Raw genomic sequence first — 27,521 nt, forward strand, 5'->3', positions numbered from 1 at the left:
TCGAGTTTTGGGTTTCCCCTTACCTGACAACGTCAAGATGCCTCGTGTTGTATGACAGTAATGGAGACCCTCCTTTTCTTAAGCCAATTCCTGGCGACCCGCAAAAGGAAGAAGCATCCAGCTTGCTTACTATCCCTTCGTCAGGGAAAGGAAGAGAGCCTGAAGGATTTCATGCTCAGGTTTAATAGAAAGAAGCTATTGGTGGGGGGCCCAAATGACCAAATGGTATTATCCGCATTATTGCACACAGTCAGGCCGAATGGGCCTCTGATGGCCAAAATAGCAAAGAGTTCGACGGAATTAACTCTTCGCCAGTTTATCAATAAGACGGAGGAGTATATCAATCAGGAGGAAATGATTGGGGCTCTAATGAAGGGTTAGGAGGAGGAAGACCGAGCAAAGGAGGACAGCAAGAAGGAACTACCCGCAACGTCTACTCCGAAAGAGGGGAAACTCCAGAAGAAAATGGGCAAGAAGGCCGTACCGTCCTTCCCGAAGATAGAACCCCGGCGACGCGAAGACTGAAGGTTCACGCCCTTGAATGCCAGCGTCAATAAAGTGTTCATGGAGATTAGAAGAGACCCAGCTTTTAGGTGGCCGAATAAGTTTAGGGGTGATCCAAGGAAGTGAGATCGAACGAAGTTCTGTGAATATCATAATGATCATGGACATTTAACGGAAGATTGTGTAACCTTGCAACAGGAAATCGAAATCTTCATCAGAAGTGGAAGGCTTGTGAGATTCCTTGCAGGAGAGAGGAATCGAAATGCAGTTCACCAACAGCCCCTCCTGTTGGATGGAAACCGAGACACAGGGGGACGAGAGCCGAGACGTGATTGGGACAATGATCTGAGAGTGCCTCGGGACCAAGGAGTAGTGGGTGAAATCCACACTATCTCTGGAGGGATAGCTGGTGAAGGACAGTCCAACTCAGCGAGAAAGGCTTATGCGAGGAAAACGCAGACTGAAGAGGTCTTTTCGTTGCAAAGACCTTCTAAGGTTGCAAGGAAAGACTCGATGATCCTTTCTTTTTTCCGAAGAAGATGTCAGGGAGGTAATGCAGCCACACAATGATCCACTAGTAGTAACAGTGATGGTGGCCAACCATTTGATCCATCGAATTTTGGTGGATAATGGAAGCTCGGCCAATGTCCTGTATTGGCCAATTTTTAAGCAAATGGGTATAGATCGTGATAGGATCAAACCATTTAACTCTCTCCTGGTCGGATTTGCAGGGGAGCAAGTCCAACTAATTGGTCTTATTTCTCTCCCTGTAACAGCCGGGATGGCACATAAGCAGAAAATTATGATGGTAGATTGTTTGGTCGTCGACCGACCCGGTGCCTACAATGCCATCATCGGTCGTCTTGCTTTGAATAAGTTGAAGGCCTTAAATTCAACTTACCACTTGATGATGAAGTTCCCAACAGAAGAGGGAGTTAAAGAAGTGAAGGAGGATCAGACTCAAGCAAGAAGATGTTACAATACATCTCTCAAGAAGGCCTCGGACCCGACTCTTATTGTAATTGGTACAGTAGGTGGTAAAGGCAAGAATGAGCCAAATGGTGAGCCAACTAAGCCACTAGAAGACGTGGTGGTTGGTGAAGGCAAAATTTTGAAGATAAGGACACAGCTCGGTCCCAAAATCCGAGAGGGTCTCGTCACCTTCCTTTGACAGAACCTGGAAGTTTTCGCATGGACTCATGATGATATGCCAGGAATCAGTCCTGATGACATTCTCCACCAACTCAATGTGGATCCGAGTGTGAAGCCGCTAAAACAAAAAAGAAGAAAGTTCGCTCCTGAGGGGAATATGGCTATATCTGAAGAAGTAGAAAAGCTGCTCAAAGCTCGATTCATTGAGGAAGTCTATTATCCTAATTGGTTAGCCAATGTAGTATTAGTCAAAAAATCTAATGGGAAGTGGAGGATGTACGTAGACTTCACTGACCTCAATAAAGCTTGTCCAAAAGACAGCTTTCCATTACCCCGCATCGATGCGTTGGTTTACTCGACAGCTAGGTATGGCTTACTCAGCTTCATGGATGCTTTCTCTGGCTATAACGAGATCTACATGCATCCAAAAGATCGTGAAAAAACTGCATTCATAACTGATCAAGGCTTGTACTGTTACAAAGTCATGCCCTTTGGCTTGGAAAATGTAGGGGCAACATACCAAAGGCTGGTTAACAAAATGTTTCGAGACCAGATTAGACGAAATTTGGAAGTCTACGTTGATGACATGCTGGTCAAAAGTGTGCTGCCGCAAAACTATGCACTTGACTTGCAAGAGACGTTCGCAACCTTGAAGAGGTATGGGATAAAGTTGAATCCCTCAAAATGTGCATTCGGAGTCTCGAAGGGAAAATTCCTCGGTTATATGGTGTCGAGCCGAGGAATAGAAACCAACTTAGAGAAGATACAAGCTGTTCTAGATATGCAGTCTCCGAAGAATCTGAAACAGCTCCAGCAGTTGACAGGAAGGATCACGGCACTAAATCGGTTCATTTCACAATCAACTAATAAGGGTCTTCCATCTTTTAAGATCTTGAGAAAGGCTTTTGAATGGACTAATGAGTGTGAAGAAGCCTTTGAACAGCTAAAGAAGTATCTAATGAGTCCACCTTTGCTAAGCCAGACAATATATGGAGAAGTATTGTATCTATACTTAGCTGTATCTCCAACAACTGTCAGTACAACATTAATACGAGAAGAAGAAGGAATTCAGAGGCCTGTGTACTTCATTAGCAGAGCTTTAAGGGGAGCTGAAGAAAGGCATCCCTAGATGGAGAAATTGGCTTTTGCTTTGATCATAACATCCAGAAAGCTCCGGCCCTACTTTCAAGCTTATACTATAAGGGTTTTGACTGAGTACCCTTGGAAGAAAGTGTAAAGGAAGCTAGATCTGTCGGAAAGATTAACTAACTGGGCAATTGAGCTGGAGAGTTTGACATTGAGTTTCACCCTCGGAATTCCCTCAAAGGTCAAGTGCTGGTTGATTTCCTAGCAGAGCTCACTAATTTGCCTGACCTTACTGGCTGGCCAAGTGATGAGACATGGATAATTTATGTAGATGGGTCATCTACGAAGAAGCACGATGGAGCTGGAATAGTGACGATTACTTATGATGGGGAAGAGTTGTGCAATTCTTTGAAGTTAAAATTCAAAACTACAAATAACGAGGCTGAATATGAAGCAGTTCTGGTAGGACACGGTTTAGCTCTTGAAATGGGAGTCAAATTCATGGAGGTACGAAGTGATTCCCAAGTCATCGTTGGACATATTCGCGGTGAATTTGTAGCCAAGGGAGAAAAGATGAAGTTATACTTATCTAAGCTGCAGGAGATGCAGGGTTTGTTCAAGAAGTTCTGCATTGTGAAAATCCCCAGGCCAGAGAATGAAAGATCAGATAGACTGGCTCGAACAGCTTCGACAGTAGAGGGGGAGACTGAAGATGAAACACCTATCCAAATTCTTCCACGGTCATCCATTACCGAGACGGTGTCGGTCTCGATAGCTGAGACCATACCCAACTGGCAACGGGAAATCGTGGAATACCTAGAAAATGGAGTCCTTCCTTCAGATCGAAAGTTAGCTACTCTGTTGAGGAAAAGAGCCGCAAGGTTTACAATGGTAAATGGAACTCTTTACAAAAGGGGTTTCATGTTACCACTCCTCAAATGTGTTTTAATAGAGGAAGGAGATTATATCCTTAGAGAAATCAATGAAGGGATTTGAGGAAGCCATTCTAGAGCTAGACTATTGGCGTACAAAGCTGTCCGACCAGGTTTCTAATGGCCCAACATGAGTCGAGACTTGGCAGAATTAGTCAGAGATTGTGACAAGTGCCAGCGATTCACTAATGTTACTCACCAACCCCCTGAAGACCTGAGTGTAATCTCTTCACCTTGGCCCTTCTCACAACGGGGGGTAGATATAGTGGGACTATGGCCTCGTGGCAAGGGAGTGTACAGTTGGCAATTGTCGCTGTGGATTATTTCACCCAATGGGCAGAGGTTGAAGCCTTAGTGAATATCATAGCCAGTGCAATAGAACCGTTTTTATGGAAGAACGTCATATGCCGGTACGACATTCCCCATGCATTCGTTACAAATAATGGCAAGCAATTCGACTGTGACTCATTTCGAGACTGTTGTGCCAAACGCCATGTAAGGAATTACTACTCATCTCCGAGGCACCCTTAGGAGAACGGGCAAGAAGATGCCACTAATAAAACGATCTTCAAAATCTTGAAGAAAAAACTGGATGATCGTAAAGGAGATTGGGCAGAAGACCTTCCAGAAGTTTTGTGGGCATACCGAACAACCAAAAGAACTCCAACCGAGGAGACACTATATGCCTTGGTCTTCATAACCAAGGCGGTCATTCCAGCCGAGGTAGGCTCGGGCAGTTACCGTGTAGAGACCTTCCAGCCCAGGACCAATAACGAGGGCTTACAGCTACACTTGGACTTGCTACAAAAGAAACGGGATCAAGCCCAAGTGACTATGTCAGCATATCAGGATAGACTAGCTCGGTATTTTAATAAAAAGGTCAAGCCTTGGAGCTTCAATGTTGGAGAGATGGCCATACGTAGAATCACGCTGGTGACCAAGGACCCAGCTAAGGGAAAGCTGGCTCCTAACTGGGGAGGACCCTACAGGGTGATTGAGTGCAAAAGGGCAGGAGTGTACCGTTTGGAAGATTCCAAAGGTAAAGCTCTTTCAAGGCCATAGAATGCCGAGCACCTTAAAAAGTACTATGTTTAAGATGCTGTAATATGTGATTTCTTTTTCATTTCAATGAATAAAGTATCTCGGAGTTAAGCAGCATTCAAAGTTCATGAGTACAACTAAAGAAACTTTGCTAACAAAAATATAAGTCTCGGAAAGTATAGCTAAATAGGCTTTTCTGAGTCCTAAAGAGACGCAGCTGAAAAAGCTCTCTCTAAGTTTAACGTAACCCAGAGTTCAAAAACCTAAGAGATTTTCCGAGACCCAAGTCAGAGAAACATAACTATGGTTAAATCTGAGGTTAAGTCAAAAACCTAAGAGATTTCCCGAGACCCAACTCGGAAAAACATAACTATGGTTAAATCTGAGGCTAAGTCAAAAACCTAAGAGATTTTCCGAGACCCAACTCGGAGAAAAATAACTATGGTTAAATCTAAGTAAAATCTAAAGCCTGAAAGCTTTCCCAAGACAAAACTCAGAGAAACATAGTTAGAGTTCCTTTTAACTGCTTTAAGCAAACATCAAAGGGTGTTACGAGTTGAAACTATAACCAAAGTGTTATTATTTCGAGACCTGATGTTAGACTTACGATGTTTGTCAAACAGTTAAACACAAAAATATACAAAAACTCATTTCATCAAGAGAATTAAGATATATACAAAAGACCCTTTAAGGATTATACATTATCCCTCTTTGGGGTTAAAAGCAAGAACAGCACCGGGGACCTCGGCAGATGTAGACTCTGCATTGTCGACCTCGACAGATTCTGCATTACCAAGGACAGTCTCGGTACCTTTGCATTGTTGATCTGAGAAGGGATCATATAAAAATTCTTTTATGCCTGCTGCATCGGGCATTTGTTCTTGGCCAAGGTTAACCAACTGCGCGCTGCATTTGAACAAGGGATGTCTTCAATTTTCACCTTGTCTAGATCAATTGTGCGTGTCAAATCTTTAGCCCAAGCTTGGAAGGTTTTAAAGCCCAGAATAAGCCCCTTAGTCCAGGCAGAGTTTCAAATCCATGAGGCAAAGGACAACTGGCGCAGATAATTGACAACTCGGGTCTTGGCTTCCTTCAGCTAAGCCCTCACCTGAATGTGCTTGCCTTTGAAGAATGTGAGTTTCTCCTCGGTGACCACCTCGGCTTCAGTCATCTTCACCACTAAGACTTTATGACTTGTGACCTCAGCCTGGGCCGATTTCAGCTGATCTGAGACCCCAACATGCGTTTCTTCCAGTTGGCTCAGATCCTCCCTAATGATAGAGTTGTGAAGTCGGTTCACTTCAGCTTGGAGACCTTCAATCTCAGTCGACAACTCATTGACCTTAGATTCAGCTCTTGCCCTAGCCGCAGCGGTCTTGGAGGCCTTAGCTTGCGTCATAGACTGATGTCGCCCGAAAGCAGCAGGTGCTCATCTTGCCTAGCCACAGTTTCTTTCAACTTGACATTCTCGGCTTCCAGCTCAACGACCTTGTCATTGAGACTGTTTGTCTCGGTAGCAGAGTCTGTGGCCACCTTTCGGAAGTAGCAGTACAAGACCAACGACTTCATGATGCTTTGCAACAAAATTTGATCAGTATATATATATATATAAACCAACAACTTCATGATGCTTTGCAACAAAATTTGATCAATATATATATAAGAGAAAAAGGAGAAAGATAATGTACTCACAAAAAGTTGGAAGAAAATGATCTGCTCAATTATTTTTTGAGCAGATGTGTCACGTTCCATTATTAGGCTCTCGTGGGGAATTAAACCCACTAATCCTTGGAAAGGGTTGCCCGTCAGATCAGCACTGAACTTAGCTAGGGGCCCACTAACAATCCAATCCACCCCTTGAGGCCTTACTAGAAAGTCTGAAGAAGATGAGGCCTCGGCAGCAGAAGCCTTCTAGGCACGGGAAGGTGTTGGCAGCTGAGCCTGTGCAAGTTTCGAAGCCTGAGCTATGGTCTTATCCTCAGCAACAGGAGATAGAGTCTAAGGCCCTAGCCCTTCCTCCGCTGCTGCAGTAGGCCCCTCGGACCTTGCACGCACCATCCCTACGGAGCTCTTCGAGTGTTCCTTTAGCTCTATCTCATCCAAGATGTGTTGGATGTTTGAGCCTAAGGGTTGAAATGATGCGGACTCGATGGGGATTGCGATCCAGGCAACAACACCAACCATTCAACGGCCGAGCCGAGATGGGCTCGTTTGCGAGGAAGGTCTCGACTTCTGCCGCAGGTTTCACCACGGGCTTAGGACCGGTCCTCCTCCTAGCGGCCAAGAAGCTGGAAAACTGATTCTGCACCTTTGCCTCTGCCACCTTCACCAATTTCCTGTTTTTCAGTTGAGGAGCCTCGGGCTCCTTGGGCTCATCTATCAACTTCAAAACCCTGACTACTCGAGGAGGAAGCGTGCTGGGTTTTTTGGCCTTGGCATCCATCTTTAGAGGCCTAGAGGTTCGGAGTTGTGGAGTTGCAGGTTAGTCTGGTCCCCCATTCATTTTTAAAGGCCCACCTGTACGAAGTGGGAAATTCTTTTGTTTTGGCAACTCCACCATCTTACCCTTGCCTTTGTCAAGTATGGGTTTTCAGGGGGAAGGTCTTCGAGTATTTACTGCTGCAGGATCTAAGATGACAAGCTTTGGGTCTTGGACAAATTCAAAAGTCGGTCTTTTCTTTGTTCCGCCAGCACCTCCCTCAAGGGTTTCAAGACCTTTTCCTTTTAAGGAAGTTTTAATTAGTCTGGTGTAGCTCATCAGACTTTCATGTTTCTGAGCCCACGCCAAAAATTTGTTCACACAGAGCTGCTCATCGTCAGTAAGGATTGGTTCCTTAGCCGCATTTCCCGTAGGAACACATGTTTCCCGAGGCACTCTCGGACCTTTGGCAACTTCAGTGGGATAAAACTCCCATTAACCCTTAGCAAAAAAGTATTTACTCTTCCACCCGTGGTTGCTAGAATATTTACCATCCATATGGATGAACTTCCCCCGCCGAGACTGAAAGTTGTACAGGCCTTCACACTTTGGGGTCTTTTGGAGCCGGTATACCCGGAAAAACTCTCGTGCAGAAAGAAACTGCCTTGGTCCGAGAGCCATAGGCCAAAGCATGAGGCAGGCATAGAACAACCTCTATGCGTTAGGCACAATCTAATGTGGAGCCAAGTTCACATGGCTCAACAGCTCTCGTACTACCCGTGGGAAGGGCAATCAAAAACCAACACGAAACATGGTCTCGTACAGGCAAACTTTGTGCGCATCAGCACGCACAATGTCACCCATTTGTTCGTCGTCGAACCGAAGCTTCACTGACTTGGGAATAAAACATTCTATCCGGATCCTTCCCTCATCAGCCTTGGTTAACTCTGGCCGCCAGCAGGCTGGGTGTAACATCTCCTGCTCCAAGTGGTATGATATCGTCCGCTTTGGGTCAAGCCCGCACGGTTTTATTATTGGATTTATCCCCAAAAGGCCTCATACCATTTAGAGAGTATATTTTATATAAACACATCACCTTTTCCATGCCCAGGCAATGTGGGACGTCACAATCACCCCCTCTTAGGACCCAGCGTCATTGCTGGCGACCCTCATGGGCTTGTGCACGTTCCCCCATCTCAGGCTGGGCTATGGCTTTGATACCATAATGTAACATCTCCTGCTCCAAGTGGTATGATATTGTCCACTTTGGGCCAAGCCCGCATGGTTTTATTATTGGATTTATCCCCAAAAGGCCTCATACCATTTAGAGAAAGTATATTTCATATAAACACATCACCTTTTCCATGCCTAGTTAATGTGGGATGTCCCACATTTATGAAGATGAGGATGTGCTTAAATGTATACTACACCCTTAATGACAAACAACGCGTTCTCCTAGCCTAGTAGTGGCTAGGGAGGAACAAAGCCTTGAAGGATGCCAGGAGGTCGTGGGATCGACTCCTGGTAGGTGCCAAAGAGGACAATATTGTTGTGGGAAGGGCTCTGCTATGCTGCTGCTGCGTATCTCTGATCCCAAACAATGCGTTTTAAAGTCGTGATGGTCATGATCCCATCAGAACTCCGCAGTTACGCGTGCTTCTGCTAGAGTAGTACTAGGATGGGTGACCTCCTAGAAAGTCTGGTTCGAGGGGAGCCAAAAGCGGACAATATTGTGTGTCATTGGGGTAGAATGTTACAATTGGTATCTGATACCACTTGTAACGACCCAGGGAAAAGCGCTAGCCATATCTGCGCTATCACCCCAAAAGGATTAATCAATTTGGAGTTTTCTTAGAGTTCATTATAAAGCTTAGTTTCACCTCGTAACGCCAGGTCATGTGGTACTGGAGCACTACATGACGTGGACCTGACGAGGACGTCAGGAGTTTAAGAGGGGGAGTTTGTAACACCCCGGTCCCATATTGGGAAGATAAGAAGAAGCTCACATAGAGTGGGTGGTTTATAGAAATAGTCATGAGTGTTAAGTCCCACATTGCCTAGTTACTAGGTGAAACTGGGCTTTATAATGAACTCTAGGGAAACTCCAAATTAACTAGCCCTTTTGGGGTGATAGCGCAGATATGGCTAGCGCTTTTCCCTGGGTCGTTACACTGGATGAGTATTACCACTGAAACCATCTGAACCAGATCCCTCGTCACCAGACATGGTTGTGGAAAGAAAAAGAAAAAGGGAACGAAGAAAACTCTTGGAGAACGAAGGAAACTCAGAAGCGGAAGCTTTAACCAAGAAAGAAAGAAAGTGAAGGAAAAAGAGAAGAAACCACCTTTTATAAAGGTTCGCCTTGAAAACATGCGCAATAAATGCGCCGAGAGGGGTGCGCCTCTGCAGCCGAAACGTGGAGGTACTCGAGTACTTGACTCAATGAGTTGACGGGGTCTCGGGAATACCAACCAACGCCGCCTCAAATTTTGAAATTCAAATTTTCCCGCCAAAATTTGAAATTCAAAAATTTGTCCGCCCAAAATTTGTAATTAAAATTTCAAAAATTTTCAGAAAAATTTCCCGCCTCAGTTGTCTCAGACATTTTCGTGCAAAGACGGGACTCGGAAGATCATTAGTCGTCTCGGACATTTTCGTGCAAAGACGGGACTTGGAAGATCATCAATCGTCTCGGACATTTTCATGTAGAGACGGGCCTCGGAAGATAGACCCATTCCTTCAAACATGAAATTTCCGTAGTCATATAGACATGGAAATTGGGGGTAACTGTTGGTTCATAGATCAACCCATTAAATGCCCAGCAATCCTTAGGCCAAATCCTTAGGTCCAAGCCCAATAAGGTTTCGGGTAACCATGCCCGAATCCCCAGCTCCCGAGACCTACAGATCCGAGACCCATAAGATTCAAGACCGTTAAGTCCGAGACTAACTCAGGACACATAGGTCTATGTAGCAAGGATAACTCGGATATCTAGGGAGATATAGCTGTTAATAGATAAACGATCTTATCTATACAAAAGCTATCACATCTATTTAAAATACAAATCAGATATGTTATCCAATGATCGCATACAAATATTCAAATCAAGTGATACATGTAACCACTAAATCCTACGATCTTAATTCCCTAAGATCTCGGAAAGGATAACGATTCAAATCTCTTGTTAGCAGCTGCATCGCAGAAACTCAGGGAAGAGTAAGTCATCGGTTAGGGGACTTCCACTACTTCATGCCTATAAAAGACGGATCATTTCTTCACATTTGGGTAAGCGTAACTTTGACTCTTAAACTCTCCTTTGTTGCTTATACTCTCCCTCTCTCAAATTCTGACTTAGGCATCGGAATGTCCCTGCCGGCTTACGTTAACTTGGACTTGGCAAGTGTACCAGTAAGAAAATTGTGCTTCAACAGTAAAGAATAAGACAGAATGACACTAGAAACTCCAAGGCATGCTTTTGTCTTGTATGAAAGTCGATAGTAGTATTTGATTTTTCATTTTTATTTATCAAAAAAAAAAAAAACAAACAAATAAACAAACAAACAAACTGCAAATTGCTCCTTGATAAAGGTTGATCTAGACTTTGTAAGCAATTTCTAATGTAATTTTTGTAATAATTTTTTTAAGATTTAGAGCATTCACATCATACTCTCTAAATTTTAACTAAATTTTAGCTATTGTTTATTTTAACTATTTATTTTTAAAATAAAAAATAAAAAATAAAAAAACAGAGCACATTCTACTATATAAATCTTTGTCTACTCTATATAAATATTTATTTTATTGTATTGGGTTCTCTCTTTATAAAAATCACTTCAACTACATTTAAGAGAAGAGAGAACGAGGAATAAAAATTTTATTTTTTCTACTTTGTTGACTACTACAATATTTATTAGCATAATGCTAACTATATACTATACCACTATCTTATTTTTAATTTTTTGGGTTGACATAGCTGTGTTTATTAGCTCTTCGATTCATCAACATTTAAAAAAAAAAAAAAAAAAAAAACTAATTATTGGATAGTGCCACATGAGTCCAGTAAAATATAGATGATATAAGAGTGGAATATATAATATTACTCTTTGTTAAGTACTGTAGCACTCAACAAAAAGCTTAGTTAATTTAACTAGCCAAATACGAATGTTGTTTTTCCACCAAATTATACTACAATACACCCAACAGATGCTAATTTAAAAAAAAAAAAAAAAAAAAAGAAAAAAAGTAGTATATATAATGTTGTAACAGACTTTATTCCACTCTAAATTGTCCTAACCACAATATAGTTTTATTCGTTCAAATATATATATATATATATATATATATATATACACGACAAAGTGAAGTCTTCAACAAATTTTAGAGCGGAATAGGAACAGCTCTTAGAGGATGAGCCATCTGTAAAGTGATGCCAAACTTATCATCCATGTTCATATCCTCACGTTTAACTCCATCTTCAATCTTCCAATTAAAGGTGTGGATAAGAGAACCCAACATCAAGTGCAACATTCTCATTGCCAATGGTAAACCTGGACATATTCTCCTTCCACCGCCGAAGGGTATAAGCTCGAAGTTTCGGCCTTTGACATCAATTTCTGAGCCCAAGAACCTCTCCGGTAGAAATGAATTTGCCTTCTCCCAAAAGCTCGGGTCTCGGCCTATAGCCCATGCATTCACTAGCACTTGTGCACCCTTTGGAATAATATAGCCATTGATTTCTACATCTTCTTCAGCTTTCCTAGGGAGTAACAAAGGAATTGCCGGGTGCAGCCGTAATGTTTCTTTTACTATTGCTTGTAAGTAAGGTAAACGAGCAATATCTGATTCCTCAACCAGGTGACCTTCACCGATTACTTGTTGCAGCTCTGTTTTGGCTTTTGATAGTGCCTCTGGGTTGCGGAGTAACTCTGCCATCGCCCATTCCAATGTTGCTGAAGTTGTATCGGTACCGGCAGCAAATAGATCCTAAATAATAAGAACTGAAAGTTAGTTTAGCTTTTTTTGTGTTTTTCTGTTTTTTTGGTAGAAATACGATGTTCAAACTTGCCTGAAGTTCTAGTGAAACTTGCATTAGAAAGAAGAGAAGCCCGAAGAAGTGTACTTCCTAATTATTAGCATTCACATTGAGGTAGTCAAAATAATTTTATGCAGCAAAATATTCTCAAAAATGCTCCACATCCGGTTAGTTTTGATAGCTAAGGATTTGCTGAGCTGCAACAATGCTCAAACAGCTCAGCAAATCCCAACAATGCATAATTGTACTTATAAAAAAATGAATATATATAATTCTCTTTCTTCATTGGAGATGGTGGGAGTAGATAAAAATTAGTATTTTAAATGAAAAAGTAAAAGTGTATAATTGAAATCTTAGTGGAATGCAGATGTTTTGAAAAAAGTTAATAGTTAAAATTAAAAAAAAAAAATGTAAACCTTAATTAAATTTTAGTTAAATATAATTGACGAGTGTCCTAATCCCACATTCAAAAATTGTTCCGACAAATTAGTTTTTTATTCGCAAAAAAGTATCAAAATTTTACGTGGTTGATTTTAATAAGTCTACATTTACATTCTAAAGATAAAGTACAAATAAAAAAATAAAAAATAAAAAACCAAATTTGATTCTAAAATTAATACAATACAGAAAAGAAGGCAGTGGGTGATTTGAGAGAAAGTGAAGTCACATCAAAGACATTAGTAACAATGATTTGGTGGTTTTAGTCCAAATTAGTGATTTTGTTCAATTGGGGAACTTCAACTCAATTAGTAGAAAATAAAGCCAAGAGATGCATAATTCCTATATATAATTCCAGTGTTAGAAATGGTTTAATTAATCCATATTAAGGATGTCGGTTCAATAGGAGTTAACAACTCAACTAGAGTTTAGCAGATGATGATGCTTTGTGTATATTAGAACATATGATTGAAGTTTTTTTTTTATTTCTACTTTCATCTTTTGTTAATAAAACTTCTTTCGATCATCTTTATTAAAAATTATATGTCAACATAAAAATATCTGAAATCTAATCTTAATCATAAAATAATTCCTTTCAATTATTCTATGTTGTGATATCACAACTGCATATTCATCCAAATCAAAGTAAATAGATGACTACTAGAAATGAAACAAATCACAGAAGAAGAACAAAGAGTAATTATACTGACCAAGAAGAAATGCTCCATTGTGGTCTTGTTCATCTTTTCAATGTTTTCTTCACTGATGTTGAGAAGGGTATCTAACATATCACCGTTCGTGATAAAACCAGACACTTTTCTCAACTGCAAACGTTCGTTAATCATGCGGGAAAAGAGATCTATCATCTTCCCAAAGTTAACTGTCATGCGCCGCCTTATCCCTTGGGGGTCCAACTTCTGAAGCAAAGGAAAATAATCTGCTACGTTGGGTTTCCCTGCCTCTTCCATGATATTCCACACGATCTCCTTGAACTTTCTAGCCGCATCAGAATTCGGGTCTGCAAAATCAACCGAAAGAATGGTGTTTGATAACAAATTGAGCGAAGTCTTGAAGGCCGCTCTACCGATTTCCACAGCCTCACCGGTTAGGCTGCTTTGTCGGGTTTCGGCGAGGAGCTCTTGCACTTTCTTCCACCGGATATCTTTATTGGCGTCAAGTGCTGTGTTGGAGAATAGCTGGATGTTGCTTATTTTGCGAAGGTTTCTCCACTGACTTGAAACGGGTTGCCATGCCAAGCTGAACACGCCATGTTCGTGGGCTCGGAGTGCATCCGGGATGGTTCGGTTGGACAAGAGTTGGTCATGTTTTTGGAGGATTTCTTTGGCCATGTCTGCTGAAGAGATGACTATTGTGGTTAATCTGCCCAGTTTTAGGGTCATTATGGCGCCATGAGCCTTGGCAAGCTCGGATAGGGACTTGTGGGGTTTATCACCGAGTTCTAAGAGATTTCCTATTATTGGAAATGGGTTTGGACCAGGTGGAAGCTTTCTGTGATTTGGTTTGGTTATAGGAATAATATGGAAGGTTTTGATTAAGATCCAGGTGAGGCAAAGAGCAATTACACAGCTCAAGAAATCCATCTCTCTCTCAACTCTAAAATCTCACAGAAGAAAGAATGAAGGCATGGGAAAAACAAGACTGCTACTCTTCTTCCTTTATCGATACCAATCAAAATTCGGTGGAAAAGAGAAGCCTGACGATGACATCTATTTTGTTTCTTTCTATTTAGCTCCATCTGAAGAAGACTAGTTTATTTGAAACTTCCTTAAACCACCAGCTTGGAGGAGACAAACCCTCGACTCTTGAGTCCCACCCACGTCACCCACGTCAACAATTTTAAGCAGAAACTAATGGAACTCATTTTTCACGTTCATAGCCATTATGCATCGGTTATACAAAAGTTGTTCAAGTTATCGCTACGCAAAAATACAATAAAGAGAATCGAATCGAATCATAATCTTTGAACCAGAGAAAATGTTGAAATATAATGCAGATGACTCTCTTGTTTGGCCTATATATTTGTAGTATTTATATTTTAGAATTTCAACCAACAAATCCACTGGATTTACCTATCGGAAAATGCTAGACATCCCTAAACTTAATTTTCAAAAGTTGTTTCCAAATGATGTGTCACCATCTCATGAGTTAGTGACACACTTTCCAAAATAATAAATCTCATAAGATAGTGACACATCATTTGAAAACTAATTTTTAGAAAAAAAATTTGGGATGTGTAACACTCATCTTCACTATTTGGCCACATTTTATGCCAATTTATATGCTTGTCAGCAAGGTTGTTCCAATATCCTACAAATTGACAGTTTTTTTCTGCAAATCAGGTTGGAAAAAATTCTTTTATCCAAATCTATTAAACTAAACTAAGGTGTCATTAGAGAATCTAATTCTCACATGCATTTTTATATAATTAAAAATACATATAAAAATCACATGTTCTAAATACAAATATCAATTCAACATACTGAATTGATGAAATTTCTTCCGACTTAGTTTGGAGTTTTACAAAGGAAGGAAGTATATATAATATGGCACATGGCATATCCCTCATTCAGTGTATTAAGTTTCTTTATACAAATAAAGCAACTTCTACAGCTCATCATTCAACCCTGAAAAACTTTTCTTGTCGAATGCATCTAAAGAGGTCCCAATGCAATTCATGAAGCAAGGTCTTGGGACCATGATTGGATTGAGCTAGAAATGAGCTTTTTTCGAATCCTAGTAGGCAACTGCCTAGTTCTGCATCATAGCTTTATTTTCTTCATACTTCATTTGAAGACTTCAAGTCCTCCATTGATTACAGTGAACCAAAACAGCGGAGCACCTTTAACTAAAGTAAGGCAACAGGAATTATATTAGTGTCCAAAGAGTACGAACTTTATTCCAAAAGCACATTTTTGCTTATATTCTCATTAATCTGTGATTAACAACATGGATGCAAATAGAATGTGGGAGCTGAGACTTCTGCAAATATCTAACAGTCATCCTCCAAGTCCATCTCCTCTTGTTTCATCCTATATATTTTCAGGCTTCCCATCAAGCAAATCATATCAAGAAGGCTAAGGGAAATCCAAGTAGAATCACTGGCCTGCACCAAATGAAAACAACTCAAAAACTCGCCTGACACCAATCTCCAACCCTGAAAACCTATAGGGAATAAGAGTTGGGGTTTTCCCGTGTGCTTTGAGACCACATAACTGCAGATCTCCACATTTGTTTGCTTCAGTTAAATAAGGGAAGTTTCTCCACAATCGCCTGCAAGTATTGGAGACTCGAGTAATATCTGATTCTTCTTTCTTGACCTCTTGTTGAGCTTCTGACATGATAGCAGATTCTGGAGTAACTCTGCAAGTGTCATCAAAGGTTTATAAATTCCTGCAGCAATGAAGTGCTGTGACAGATTTTCCTTTGTGTTTCAAGTATATTTGAAAACTCATTGTGTGCATACTTCCTATATGTCTTAGTATATATAACTACATAAAATGCACAGGGAACATAGTTCCTTTGTATCTGTAAATGGATGAAAGTATATGCAACCATAGTACAGGTGGCGACCAGGTGGACAACTACCTAACTAATATAATATCTAAATATCAATAAGTGGGCTCAAGAAAAAAAAAATTACCAATACTTGGCCCTCTCCATAGGTCCGTCCCTGAACACAACTTGCACAACAACTTACTCTTTGCTAAGTGCAGTTTTTGAGCAGTAGCATCGGCCACTTTTACAATATGAATATAGTGGAAGAAAAAAAAAAACACAGTTTAAAGCACAAAAGTAAGCACACAAGCCATATGTTTGAAAGGGTCATCCTAGAATATGAAGGAGTTCACTTGCAGAACAAAATTCATGATTAATCTATGATGACCAAACTCAAGTTCAATAGCGATATTTAGATGCAACTGAGACTGACCTGCACTAACAGTAGCTTCCTACCATTGTGATTAAAACCATCAAATAAATCCAAATGACTCATATACAGAATCCGAAAAGCTTTTCTATCTCAATTGAAATTTCCAGTGAATCTATTTCTATAGTGGACCAACATTTCCCACAATCTAAAAGATAACACTTCTCCTCTTGGATCCTAACAGGACAAAGAATACAGTTGAAGCAGTGAGTACACTAGCTTCCTGAATAGCACACCAAGTAGAAGTTTTTATCATAACAATTGACCTCAAAGTGAAGAACAAAAAGATAAGAAAGCCGTATTTGCACCATATATTTCCTTCTCTGCAGGCAAAACAGTCTACAAGATGGCCCCCCTCATATCTTTCTTCTATTATGTATGACTTCCATCTGCAATCTACTAATAAATTTATACCCTCAGAATTTTGGGCTTCTTGAGATTGGCACATGGATTTCACATATTTATTTCCAGCAAGAAAGATGAATACACAGAAAAGCCAGTGTATATGAAATTTTTTTTAACTAACTAGTTGAGATGAATGGGGAATTATGGATATGTAGAAACTGCAAGTGATTGATGTATTTATTGCATTATTAAGATGAACAAGAAAATAACTTGTGCGAGTTCATATTTCTCTATATCGCTCCTAAAACAAACTGAAATATTCAGCAACCAGCACCAGCAGCACATATAATTAAGATATGAGAGTTCATTAAAAGGAGAGGAGGGGTAATCCAAAATCTGCACCTCAATGTCTCAGAGTCGGGCATTTGGTCTACTCAGGCTTAATGAGTCTGCACTCCCTGCAGAAGTCATATTTACATCTTTTTCCACCCCTCTAGAGGTGGCACTTTGACTTGTAGATTGAGCACAAAGGTAAGACAGTGACTGCAGCCATGAAACTAAAGTGGGCTTGCGTGTAACATCATCAGACTCTGCAACCTGTGAATATAACTCATTAAGAACCATATTCTTGCCATCCTCAGGTAACTGGACGATCAACTGTGCCAACAACTTCATCAAGTCTGGTAGCACCTGGCCAAAATAAGCAAATGGAAATATTAGTAAATTTAGCAATTGGAGTGAACAGACAAGATGGTGCAAGTACTTTTCTACATTGTCTATTTCAAGCACTTCCAACATATGATATTCAATGTTCATTACATATAGCTTAAGTCAATTGCAAATATCTTCCTTCGAATCATAGCAGTTATTTTGAAGTAGGATATCATTGAACTAGAGATGTCCTACTATTCACATGTAAACAGAAACAAAGGAGAGAATCAACAGTAGAATTTTATGGGAAAAGGACATGAATTAAATAAAAAGAAAATGACCTGTATATCAACGAGGGAAATAAGACGTAGAAGCAAGTCTAGGATTTTCTTGCAAGGCTCTGACTCTCCGTGCCAATTCTTCCGCATATCAGCCTCTTGAGTGAAGAAGTCACTACAGAGCTCACCGCCTTTTTCCACAAGACTATGGATACAATAAAATATGGCAGGACTTCCAGCAGGAAGGTTCCGAACCAAGGCTGCAACTCCGGAAGCCACACCCTCAAAAGGAGTGATGCCTGGATATCCCTGCATTACATCAAAGTTAGTACCCAACATTTGATGATCAAGCTCATGATATGGTTTTCAATAGTTTTGATACCGATAGAGATCTCTGCATGTAATAGAAAACAAGCTGCTCCTTTAATGATACTCTTTCATCTGGATCAGAATCCTTCCCTGAGGACATGAATGCCGCAAACATGGAATGTGAGCTTCGAGCTACTTTTCCATTTGGATGTCCCATATATCTAATTGCATTTAATAAGGAAGCAAAACGTTCACCATGATTCATAAAAGTAGAGTTTCTCATAAAATTGGGTTGTTTAGTTTAAGGATACAAGAACATAGTTGAAGCTACCCCCTTCCTAAGAACAAAGCAGGGCACACGTTCAATACAAGTTGGAATGACACGCAGGTAAAACAACATGCGAGCAGTTTGAACATCATCCATGTACCATAGATATTCCATTTTCTGCGAGTAGGAAAAGTCTGCAAAACAAGAATATAAATTTTATTAAGGACAAAAATATCTACATATGAAAATCAACTAGGGGTGGGGTTATAGAGACTCATTAGAGACCTCAAAATGAGAGAAAAAATTAATCATGAACTACAGTTAAAATGGCAGATAATCAATACCTGGACCATTTGTCAAGTCCATGTAAGAAGGCATAGATTCCACAAAAGAGACACAGGCAGATTCATTCTCCTGAACACTCACAATAACCCCTCGAATTGTATCCATATACTCTGGTAAACGAATACGCCGAAAATACTCTAAACAAGAAAACGAAACTAGTATGCGTACTGATATGTCCTTGTGCGTGTCCAGGGTGGATTTTGAATTCAACTTGTATTTTGTGATAGCCAGAGCAAAAAGTACAACCATAAGGAAAGCAGATTCAGCAATTTTCTCCATATCCCCAAGTAATTCATCCTCTTTACCTCGAAGAATCAAAGCTGCCCGGCGATGCCCCAAGTAAATATCTTGACAGTAATCCCATATAAGATTCTCAACCACACCTTTATTCTCTTCATCTATTGAAACATACTGGTTGCAGAAAACACCTGTTATGGCCCCTGCTTCCTTAAAAGGGACACTGTTCAAATGTTTTTTGACCTCATCATGCCCCAGTCTAGCCAAATTGCCATGTGGGAAGTCTAGTACTTTTGCATATAAACGACGTAAGGGAAAGATTTCAGTCAACAATGCAGAAGCAAGGCACAGAAGCAGAGGGGCACGGGAAGACACCAAGCCACTTCGAGCCAGAGCTAATGAAACACATTGTAGTAAAAGACAGTTTGTGAGATCATAATCTTTATTAGTAACACAAGTTCTAGAGATAATATCTTGTGCTACAGATTCAATTCGATCCTCTGCAGAAATCCTTAGTCTGGAAACAGTCTCTAGTCCCAGACCACTCGTGGATCTATTGAGAACCCTCAGCACTCCTGCTGCAGCCATGACAATCACAAACGGAACATAGTTTGCCTTTGAAGTCTGTAGAGTCTCGTGGGCAAAAACGTTAACTTTCTCAAAAGATCGGAAATTGATCAAACCAGACAACACCCACTCGGTCAAATGCAGAATCATGAGCCCATCAGAAACACTACCACGAGGCCCACCTTCTTTTCCCCAAATTCCAAATAGAGAATCTAAAATTCTAACATAATGAACATTCACAGAAGAAGATAAAGCATACCCAATTCCTGCAAGAACATCCGGAATAAGTTCTCCGGATGAACCAATCAATTGGTAGTCCTCTTCCAACAGCCTACAGAGCATATCCAAGCAAACTGTTTTAGAGCCTTCAGACGCAGCAGGCACAAAAGAAAATGCACCCAGAAGGAGAACACCTTCAGAGAAGAAGAGAGGACTCTTCCTAAGACCAAATTGAGCATTATAAAGGTGAGAGAGGACCAGCACGGCAGAATCAACGAGAAGCGAAGAGGGTTTGAAGGATTTCCTGACCCAGATATAAAGAAGCCTGAGAAAGAGAGGATATGATTCATGTGGAAGAGAGAGGTTTGGAGAGGAAATAATAGAAAGGACAATCTTTGCTTGTGGGTCGGCAACATGAAGAGACGTTTGAGAGTTAAGGAGGGTTTTCAAAGACTGGAGGTGATGGGGACGAAATGATTGGTGTTGAAGGGAGTCCCTGAGCTCCGCCCAAGCTTGAATAATAGCTCGGGCCGATGAGGAAGAGGAGTTAGTGGAGCTGATGTTGCTGCTACTGCCACTAATGCTTCTCAGCCATTCTTCAAGGAAAAGGGTATTAGCTTCTTTAGCCATTTCCAGTTTCCAACTGGCAAAAAAAAAAAAAAAATAACACACCATTACTCATCCTCATACAAATATCAAAGGGCTATAATTATCAAATATAAAGATATCAAAATCCTCAATGTTCCCTACGGGTAAAGTTGGTTGAATTTTAGAGCGAAGCGATTATATTCCCAGAATAATTTACAAATTCAACATATTATATGAAACAAAATACGAATATCTGTATTTGTGCCTTGACAACAGAATCACTCTTCTGGAATGGTGCAAGGTGGGCAAAGATATTACTATTTGGGTTTTTTTTCCATTCATCTTGTTAAAGAACTATTATGCTCAGGAAGCTTCAGAAGCATATGAAATATTGCAATGCTTTCCATCATCAAATGAAATAAGCACAAACACACTCGTATAAACCAATTTGAAAAGCAGAAAATAAACAAACTTTATAAAAGACAAGAGCAACCCAGAAACACTAGAACCAGAACGGACATGAAGGTACATGATTACCACAAAACAGAGAAATCAAGCGAAAAAAGAAAAAACATACCTTTGAGATTATTCTGGGGAACTTTTTCTGGGTTTTGTCCGAATTGCTTCCAATTGGTGGGAAAAGAGAGACACAAATCTCAAAGCAAAAAAGACCGTTTAGCTCGTATTTAGAACTCGGAAACTTCTCGCAGAAATACTTGAAGATGGATTGCTTAAACCGCCTTGGGTTTCTCCTTTTGCCAATTCACAGGCTTCTCAGCTGGTGTCGTGGTGTAGTTGGTTATCACGTCAGTCTAACACACTGAAGGTCTCCGGTTCGAGCCCGGGCGACGCCAAATCTGTTCGGAGTTTTAATTCCTTATCTTCCTTTTTCTCAGATTATTACGATAAGGTAAAATTTTGCAGAGAGTTTTTATTTGGGATATGTTTTCGCACTCTTTCACAATTTTATTAAATTTTTAACTGTTTTATTAACTATATTTTTAAAATTTTTAATTTTTTTTCAAACCCCACAATTTGAAGGAGCTAAACAGAAGGAAGGGACACCATAGATGAAAGTCTTTTTATTATTATTATTATTATTATTATTGTTTTTTGACCTCAGTAATTTTTTTCCTGAGAGATTATAGATAAACATAAAAGTAACAACCAATTGTTTATAGCAATTGCAGGCAATTGATTTCTGGGGCACCCCCTGGTCATGGAGCTTTATGGTTCTCTTCTTTCACTCCATGAAATTGCTCTGGTGGGGTTTAGTAGATCTGGGATGTTGCTGGTCATGGGTGATAAGACAAGTAGGTGAGGATCATTAAGGTATTAATAGCTTTTTTCCTCCATCAATTAACTAATTACTAAGAAAATCAATTTGGTCTCTGCACACCCCAGCCAACTTTACTTAATCCCAAGTTAATTTTTTTTTTTACAATAAAGTTGTAACTTATATTAATCAGAGCAAGTTCCTCCATCAAAATTACATCACGGATACAGTCAAGAATAACATATTTCCATGTATGATCTATGACTTGGTGGATAGCCACCTTTGCTAAATTGTGAGCTTCGTAATTAGCATCTTGAGAGACATGACAACATCTTCATTGCGGAATAGATTGTAAAAGCATCTTCATATCATCTATAAGGTGCCCATTACTGCTCCAATTTTGCTCCTCCGAATGCACTGCAGTCACTACTTGAAATGCATCTCCTTCAAAAATGATGACATGCCCTTCCATTTCATAACACAAACTAACTGGAACATAAGTTGCCATTATCTCTCCCGCTAGTGGTTCAACAAATCCATATTTAGTGAGACTTCTTGCCACAACTATATCACCCCTTGAATCCCGAACCACCACACCAATGCCAATCCTCCCATGATGTTTGTCAATCACTACGTCCTAATTAGCTTTTACACAACCAACAGGAGGTGCACACCGTTTGTTACTCACACCAAGTTAATTTAAACGGTAATAGTAATGCTACTCTTCTTCAAGTTCATTTAATGTTAGTTAATGACGTGTTTTATGTGACTTTTAGTCAATTGATATACAATAAGTGTGACAAATAAGTTTGGAAAGTACTTTGATAGTTCAATGATGTTAAGACAATCTCTATATAGTTGGGTAAACACTAGGGTATGAATTTGACTCCTGTAATAAGAATTATTATGCTTAATTTGTGTAAACTACCTTAAGTTCCACTAATGTCCTGATGGGGCTCGATTAGACTGTGATTTCAACGGGGTTTAAGAGAGCATTTGCGGTTTTCACTGTTTAGACCAATTTTGTCAAATGTTTTTAGCGAAGAACCAAAAGATATGTGCTACTATAGTCACATCTAAATAGAGTAGCTATTCTGGTCAGTTCATTCTATTTTTTTTAATAGAAAAAAGAAAAATCGAAAAGTAACATCGCTCTAATTTTAATTAATAGAATCTGGCCTAAGACAATGACAACTATGAATCAAGTAATTTTGGACAAGTTGAAGTTTCAGCTACAAAATGCATTCATTTATCAATTGAGATATGAAAACTAGTAATTCAAAAACACATATTTAAATAAAATAGTGAAAAGTGTATTAAAAAAATTGCGATTTATTATCGGTAAAAAAAAAGAAAAAGAAGAAGTAAATTTTTAAAAAAGCACTATTTGAAAGGTCAAAGTAAACACTAGCCTAGCTCATTTGGTCTAAACAAAATGAAAATTATGATTAGATTTTGAATCACTCATTATTATAAGATTTTGTTAGGAATTCTGAACTTTGGGGCATGTAACATTTCTTCTCAACAAGTGGTCAGTTTCTAATTTGCCTTGCAGCTGCTGGGTGGGGCTGTTATAGTTGGAGCAACTGCTGAGCCTGGCTTATCCTTATCAAAGTGGGAGTCACATTAAACTAAGCAATGAGACTGCAAAAAACGCCATGATCCCTCCCTCAGAGACGGGCCTACTTGTCATCAGACAATGACATCAGCTTCAATTGTGGGGTTCTGCATCAACTTGTCATGCCCTGACGACGCGCTTGCTTCTGCTATCTTCTGCTCATAATCTGACACTTTCACAAGACTTGATGTCTCCCCACTCTCCCCAATCTCATCTCTCACCAACTCTCTCTCTCTCTCTCTCTCTCTCTCTCTCCTTCATTCTCTGTTCTATATGCTTGTCTTGGATTGGAGCGCAAACAAGGCAACTGGTACGCGTGTTGTCGAAGCTACAGTCACCTTTTGGCCCTTCCCTCGGACACCCTTTTGGCTCTTCTATTGCTGCTGCCATTGCAGAGTATTATAGTCTTACTCTGTTCTTGCTCTGTTCTTTGACATGGATTTCCCAACCCCACCTTGCAAGATTGCCCGTTTAGAAAATTCTGGTACTCATTCTCTCACAATTGTTCTGCTGCTTTTAATTTATAAAACCTGAATTTCAATCCCCATTTTTTGTTTTGTTTTTTTGTTTTTGTGTTGTTAGTTGGGATTGGACCACCTATTTGGGGTGATGTTAGGGACATGAACACCAACATATCAGTTGGAGGAGATGGGCTAAATCTTCAGCTTGGACATGGGTCTAGTCATTCCAGGAAATCGTGCGGTTTCACCATTTTTCAGCTGCAGGAGTTACAGCTTCAATCACTTATCTACAAGTACATGGAAGCTAGGCTTCCCGTGCCTTATCATCTTCTTGTCCCCATATGGAAGAGTGTCACCTCCCTTGGCGGTTCCAATGGTGTGGTTCCTCCAGGGTACACAAGCTGTAAGTACTCCATTGATGACATTCTACAATATCTCTGATCTTGTTCGATTTGATTTGGGTTTTTTTGCTTTATTTATTTACTGAATCTTGAAAATGTTATTCCCCAAGTTTTGTCATCTAGCCCTTTATCTTGGGACAAAAAAATTAGGATGGATTCCGATCCAGAGCCTGGGAGATGTAGAAGAACAGATGGGAAGAAATGGAGGTGTAGCAACGAAGCTGTTCCACAGAAAAAGTACTGCGAGAGGCATATGCAAAGATGCCGCCAGCGTTCAAGAAAGCTTGTGGAAACTTCTCAACCTATAAATACTAGTGCTGGGGTTCCTCCAAGCTCAAACACCAACCTCTCCATTTCACTCTCTGTGAATAGCAGCAGCAGCAGCTGTGATCTCTCTCCATGACTGCCTTTCTCTCCAGAGACTGTTACTTCTTCGAGGTAAATAGTGCTTTTATCAGTGTTGAAAGTTCATGCTCTTTTTGGGTAAAAAGTATATTCCATAAATTAGTTTGGGGACTACATTTGTGCAACTGTCTAGGAACAAGGGATTTTGAGACTGTTCCCAGAAAGGAGAAACAATTTTGTCATATGTTGTGGTGTTTGGTGGAGGGAGGACCTCATGGGCTTCATATTGATCAGCTTTAGCTTTGATCCCGACATGTTTGTTGCTTATTAATATCAGGAGCATTTACTTGATTATTGTAAGTGTTTAATGTTCTGCTAAAGTGTCTGAGACGTTAGCATGGCATATTAACATTGGTCCATGTTCACCGGCCTAACCGACGCACTCATTGACCACTTCCCCGTCATTACTAATCTCCCGCCACCACTTCTAATAGCGGGGACCAATTACCCCCCTTGAATTTCTTGGAGATAGCGGTATGATCTGGTGACGGCAGGTCTGATTTGACCACCTCCAACAAGCCTTTAGAGTGGATGAACAACGGTCGTAAGCCTGAAACAAAAAATGGTGGTTCGATTATCCATAATTAGCCTATAGAGCAGCCGACCTAACCTTTGTGATTAAAAAAAAAAAAATGGGGTGGTGCAACAACTCCCAAAGGCTAGTTAGAGTACCGGAACCACCTCAAGAGGTCACTAAAGTGGTTCAGCGATCCTCAACCAACCAAAAGAATGATTGGTCACTCTAATGAGAGTGGTGATGGAAGACTAATAGTACGGTGCGATGGTAAGGGGGACGAGGGCAACATGTGGGAGAACGAGAGTTTTAAGATTTTTGGCTTATATGCAATACTTTTATATGTTATTGTAGCCATCTCAATCCAAAGTTGGATACCTGTGCAAGAAAACACGTTGATTCAGAAGCTCTGATAACCATTATTTTCGACGAGTGAGTGACCAAATGGGAGGGAAGATCCAATCCAAGGACATATATTTCATGAGTACAAAAATGGAAAAATATCAAAATATAGTTTGTTTTTTTTTTTTTTTGTCAATTGATTGTTGGATTTTCAATTAAATTCTCAAGATTTGAGGTGATATTTCCTATTTTGGATTTAGATCCCCAACAATTCTTAGGAATTGAATTGGTATGCAATGAGTTTTTTTTCTTCTTCAAGTACAACAGAATAAACTGCAAGCAACAAATATCTCTTTCGAAGAAAAAAGAAAATAAAACATAATCGAATACAAGCAAATCAACAAAAAAATCTAGTCCAAATAGACTTTTAACACCTCATTGCTCCGGAAGGAAACCATGAAGTGAAAGTTGAGTGAAAATGCGGCCAACAAAGCTGGTGGTTGCGAAAGCAAGAAAAGTTCAAACTCATTAAGCCCATCCCAAGGGGGGCGCTCGACCACCCTCAAAGCGGGCTACAAGTGGTCAACCACTTTTTTGGTGATGGTTGGACTGTGTCCAAAAACTCGTTTTAAGGGCAATTTGGTGCCACCCCAGCAAATTGGGGTGGTAGACACCCCCAAAACAAGTTAAATTTGGATCCTTGTCCAAACAAGTTGGATGGCCAGACCACTACAAATTATTATGAGGGAGCGGTTAGCCACCCCTTAGAATTTGGGGATACATTTTTTATTTTTGGGTCTTTCTTATGTTGTTGATTTGGTTCGTTTTCCATACTACTGAGATTAAACAAATTGCACGGATCAATCCCAGATCACATAGACATTAGCTAGATTTGAGTAACTTGATTAGACTCCATGACCATAAAAAGAATGATTGAGATATTTAGTAATTTGCTGCGAGTATTAGCAGCAATTTCCTTTTAATTTTTCTTGAATTTAGGGTATAAAACTACTTTTTACAACTATGAAAATATATTTCACAATAACTTTTATTACCTTTCTCTATACCATTAAAATATATATATATATATATATATATATATAAAATACAAGTTCCTCACTTACCTTCATTTTTTTTCACAAAATCTTAGCATAATCTCAATTAATGACAAAAAGATAAAAGATGAGAGATGAAAGAAAAATATTTATATTAAAATAATATATAGGAAACCACTTTTGGTCCCCTACATATTGAGAAATACTGTAACAACTGTTAATAGTTGGTTAAATGTAGAAAATCTGATATAAATAGGTTTTTGTGATTTTTTTTGAAATTTTCTTTAAACATAAGAAAGAAAATGACATATAAAACATCCGTTGCTAGTGCTTTAATAGGTAAGTTGTATATAGATTCTTTTACGATTGATGCTCAAATTGTTAAAATGAACTTAATTCAAAGGTCGAGTTGTTGGTGCCACGCGCCTCTCTCTTATTACTTGCACCAGGGAAGATTATAAAACAATGGGCTTTTGATGGAACATGGGAAATAGAAATTGAATGGTAAAAGAGGGCCACTATGGGCCAACAATGTGGGATCATGCTTTCAAAATGAACCTATAGGGATTCTATACCATTTTCTTGTTTGACGTTCCCTTTTCCCTTTTTGTTCTCTTTATGTTAGATTTTAGCAAAAATATCAAAATAATCTTATGGTTTAGGCCTTTCTCAATTAAACTCTTGAGTTTTAAATTTTGGTTACTAGATCATTGGGATCTGAGATGGTATTGGAGGGCCTGGATACAGATAGCGGATCCGGCTTATATGCTGTTATTTTAATAACAGCGTGTATGATATAGTTTAATCAACGGTTAAGATTGAATTTTAAAGTTGACTTACTTTTATAAGCATTTAATAAGAAGAGAGAAAATGAAAAGAGATTTTGAGAAATTCAATATTGACCGTTGATTAAACTACAGCATACATGCTGTTATTAAAATACCAGCATGTAAGCCAAATCCACATATAGCTCACAAGATAAATTCAGACAATAAGCCCAAGTCATTCAAGGAATTTGAGAATTACTGGAGAACCATACTATATACCATCCTACCTCTAAGGCCCAGCTACTAAGAAAGCCCAAAATGGCCT

At 39.7% G+C, this 27,521-nt stretch overlaps 3 protein-coding genes and 1 non-coding gene across 5 annotated transcripts; 2 read left to right on the top strand and 2 right to left on the bottom strand.

Annotated features, from left to right (window-relative positions):
• Positions 1-11,511: 11,511 nt before the first annotated feature.
• Positions 11,512-14,205, bottom strand: LOC132176558 (geraniol 8-hydroxylase-like). The gene is made up of 2 exons (XM_059588803.1): positions 13,315-14,205; positions 11,512-12,117 (listed from the first exon to the last, which is right to left on the bottom strand). Exons 1-2 carry the CDS (start codon positions 14,203-14,205, stop codon positions 11,512-11,514), a joined length of 1,497 nt encoding a protein of 498 aa, XP_059444786.1.
• An 809-nt stretch (positions 14,206-15,014) lies between these two features.
• Positions 15,015-21,331, bottom strand: LOC132175169 (uncharacterized). 2 transcript variants are annotated; one of them, XM_059587020.1, is made up of 7 exons: positions 20,935-21,326; positions 18,746-20,412; positions 18,445-18,595; positions 18,207-18,354; positions 17,888-18,133; positions 17,298-17,585; positions 15,015-15,985 (listed from the first exon to the last, which is right to left on the bottom strand). In XM_059587020.1, the coding sequence occupies exons 2-6, from the start codon at positions 20,397-20,399 to the stop codon at positions 17,307-17,309; spliced, it is 2,478 nt and encodes an 825-aa protein (XP_059443003.1). In that variant the 5' UTR covers positions 20,400-20,412; positions 20,935-21,326; the 3' UTR covers positions 15,015-15,985; positions 17,298-17,306. The 2 variants fall into 2 exon arrangements, with proteins under 2 accessions (XP_059443003.1, XP_059443004.1); XM_059587021.1 differs by lacking the exon at positions 15,015-15,985 and having other exon boundaries at positions 17,498-17,585; positions 17,888-18,123; positions 20,935-21,331.
• TRNAV-AAC (transfer RNA valine (anticodon AAC)) lies at positions 21,138-21,211 on the top strand. The gene has a single exon. It is a non-coding gene; the product is annotated as a tRNA-Val (tRNA).
• Positions 21,332-23,458: 2,127 nt separating the features above from the next.
• Positions 23,459-24,812, top strand: LOC132175545 (growth-regulating factor 9-like). The gene is made up of 3 exons (XM_059587514.1): positions 23,459-23,735; positions 23,834-24,115; positions 24,224-24,812. Exons 1-3 carry the CDS (start codon positions 23,687-23,689, stop codon positions 24,514-24,516), a joined length of 624 nt encoding a protein of 207 aa, XP_059443497.1. The 5' UTR covers positions 23,459-23,686; the 3' UTR covers positions 24,517-24,812.
• The last annotated feature ends 2,709 nt before the right edge of the window (positions 24,813-27,521 follow it).

Source organism: Corylus avellana, chromosome ca3 (genome assembly GCF_901000735.1).
Source record: "Corylus avellana chromosome ca3, CavTom2PMs-1.0".
NCBI lineage: Eukaryota > Viridiplantae > Streptophyta > Magnoliopsida > Fagales > Betulaceae > Corylus > Corylus avellana.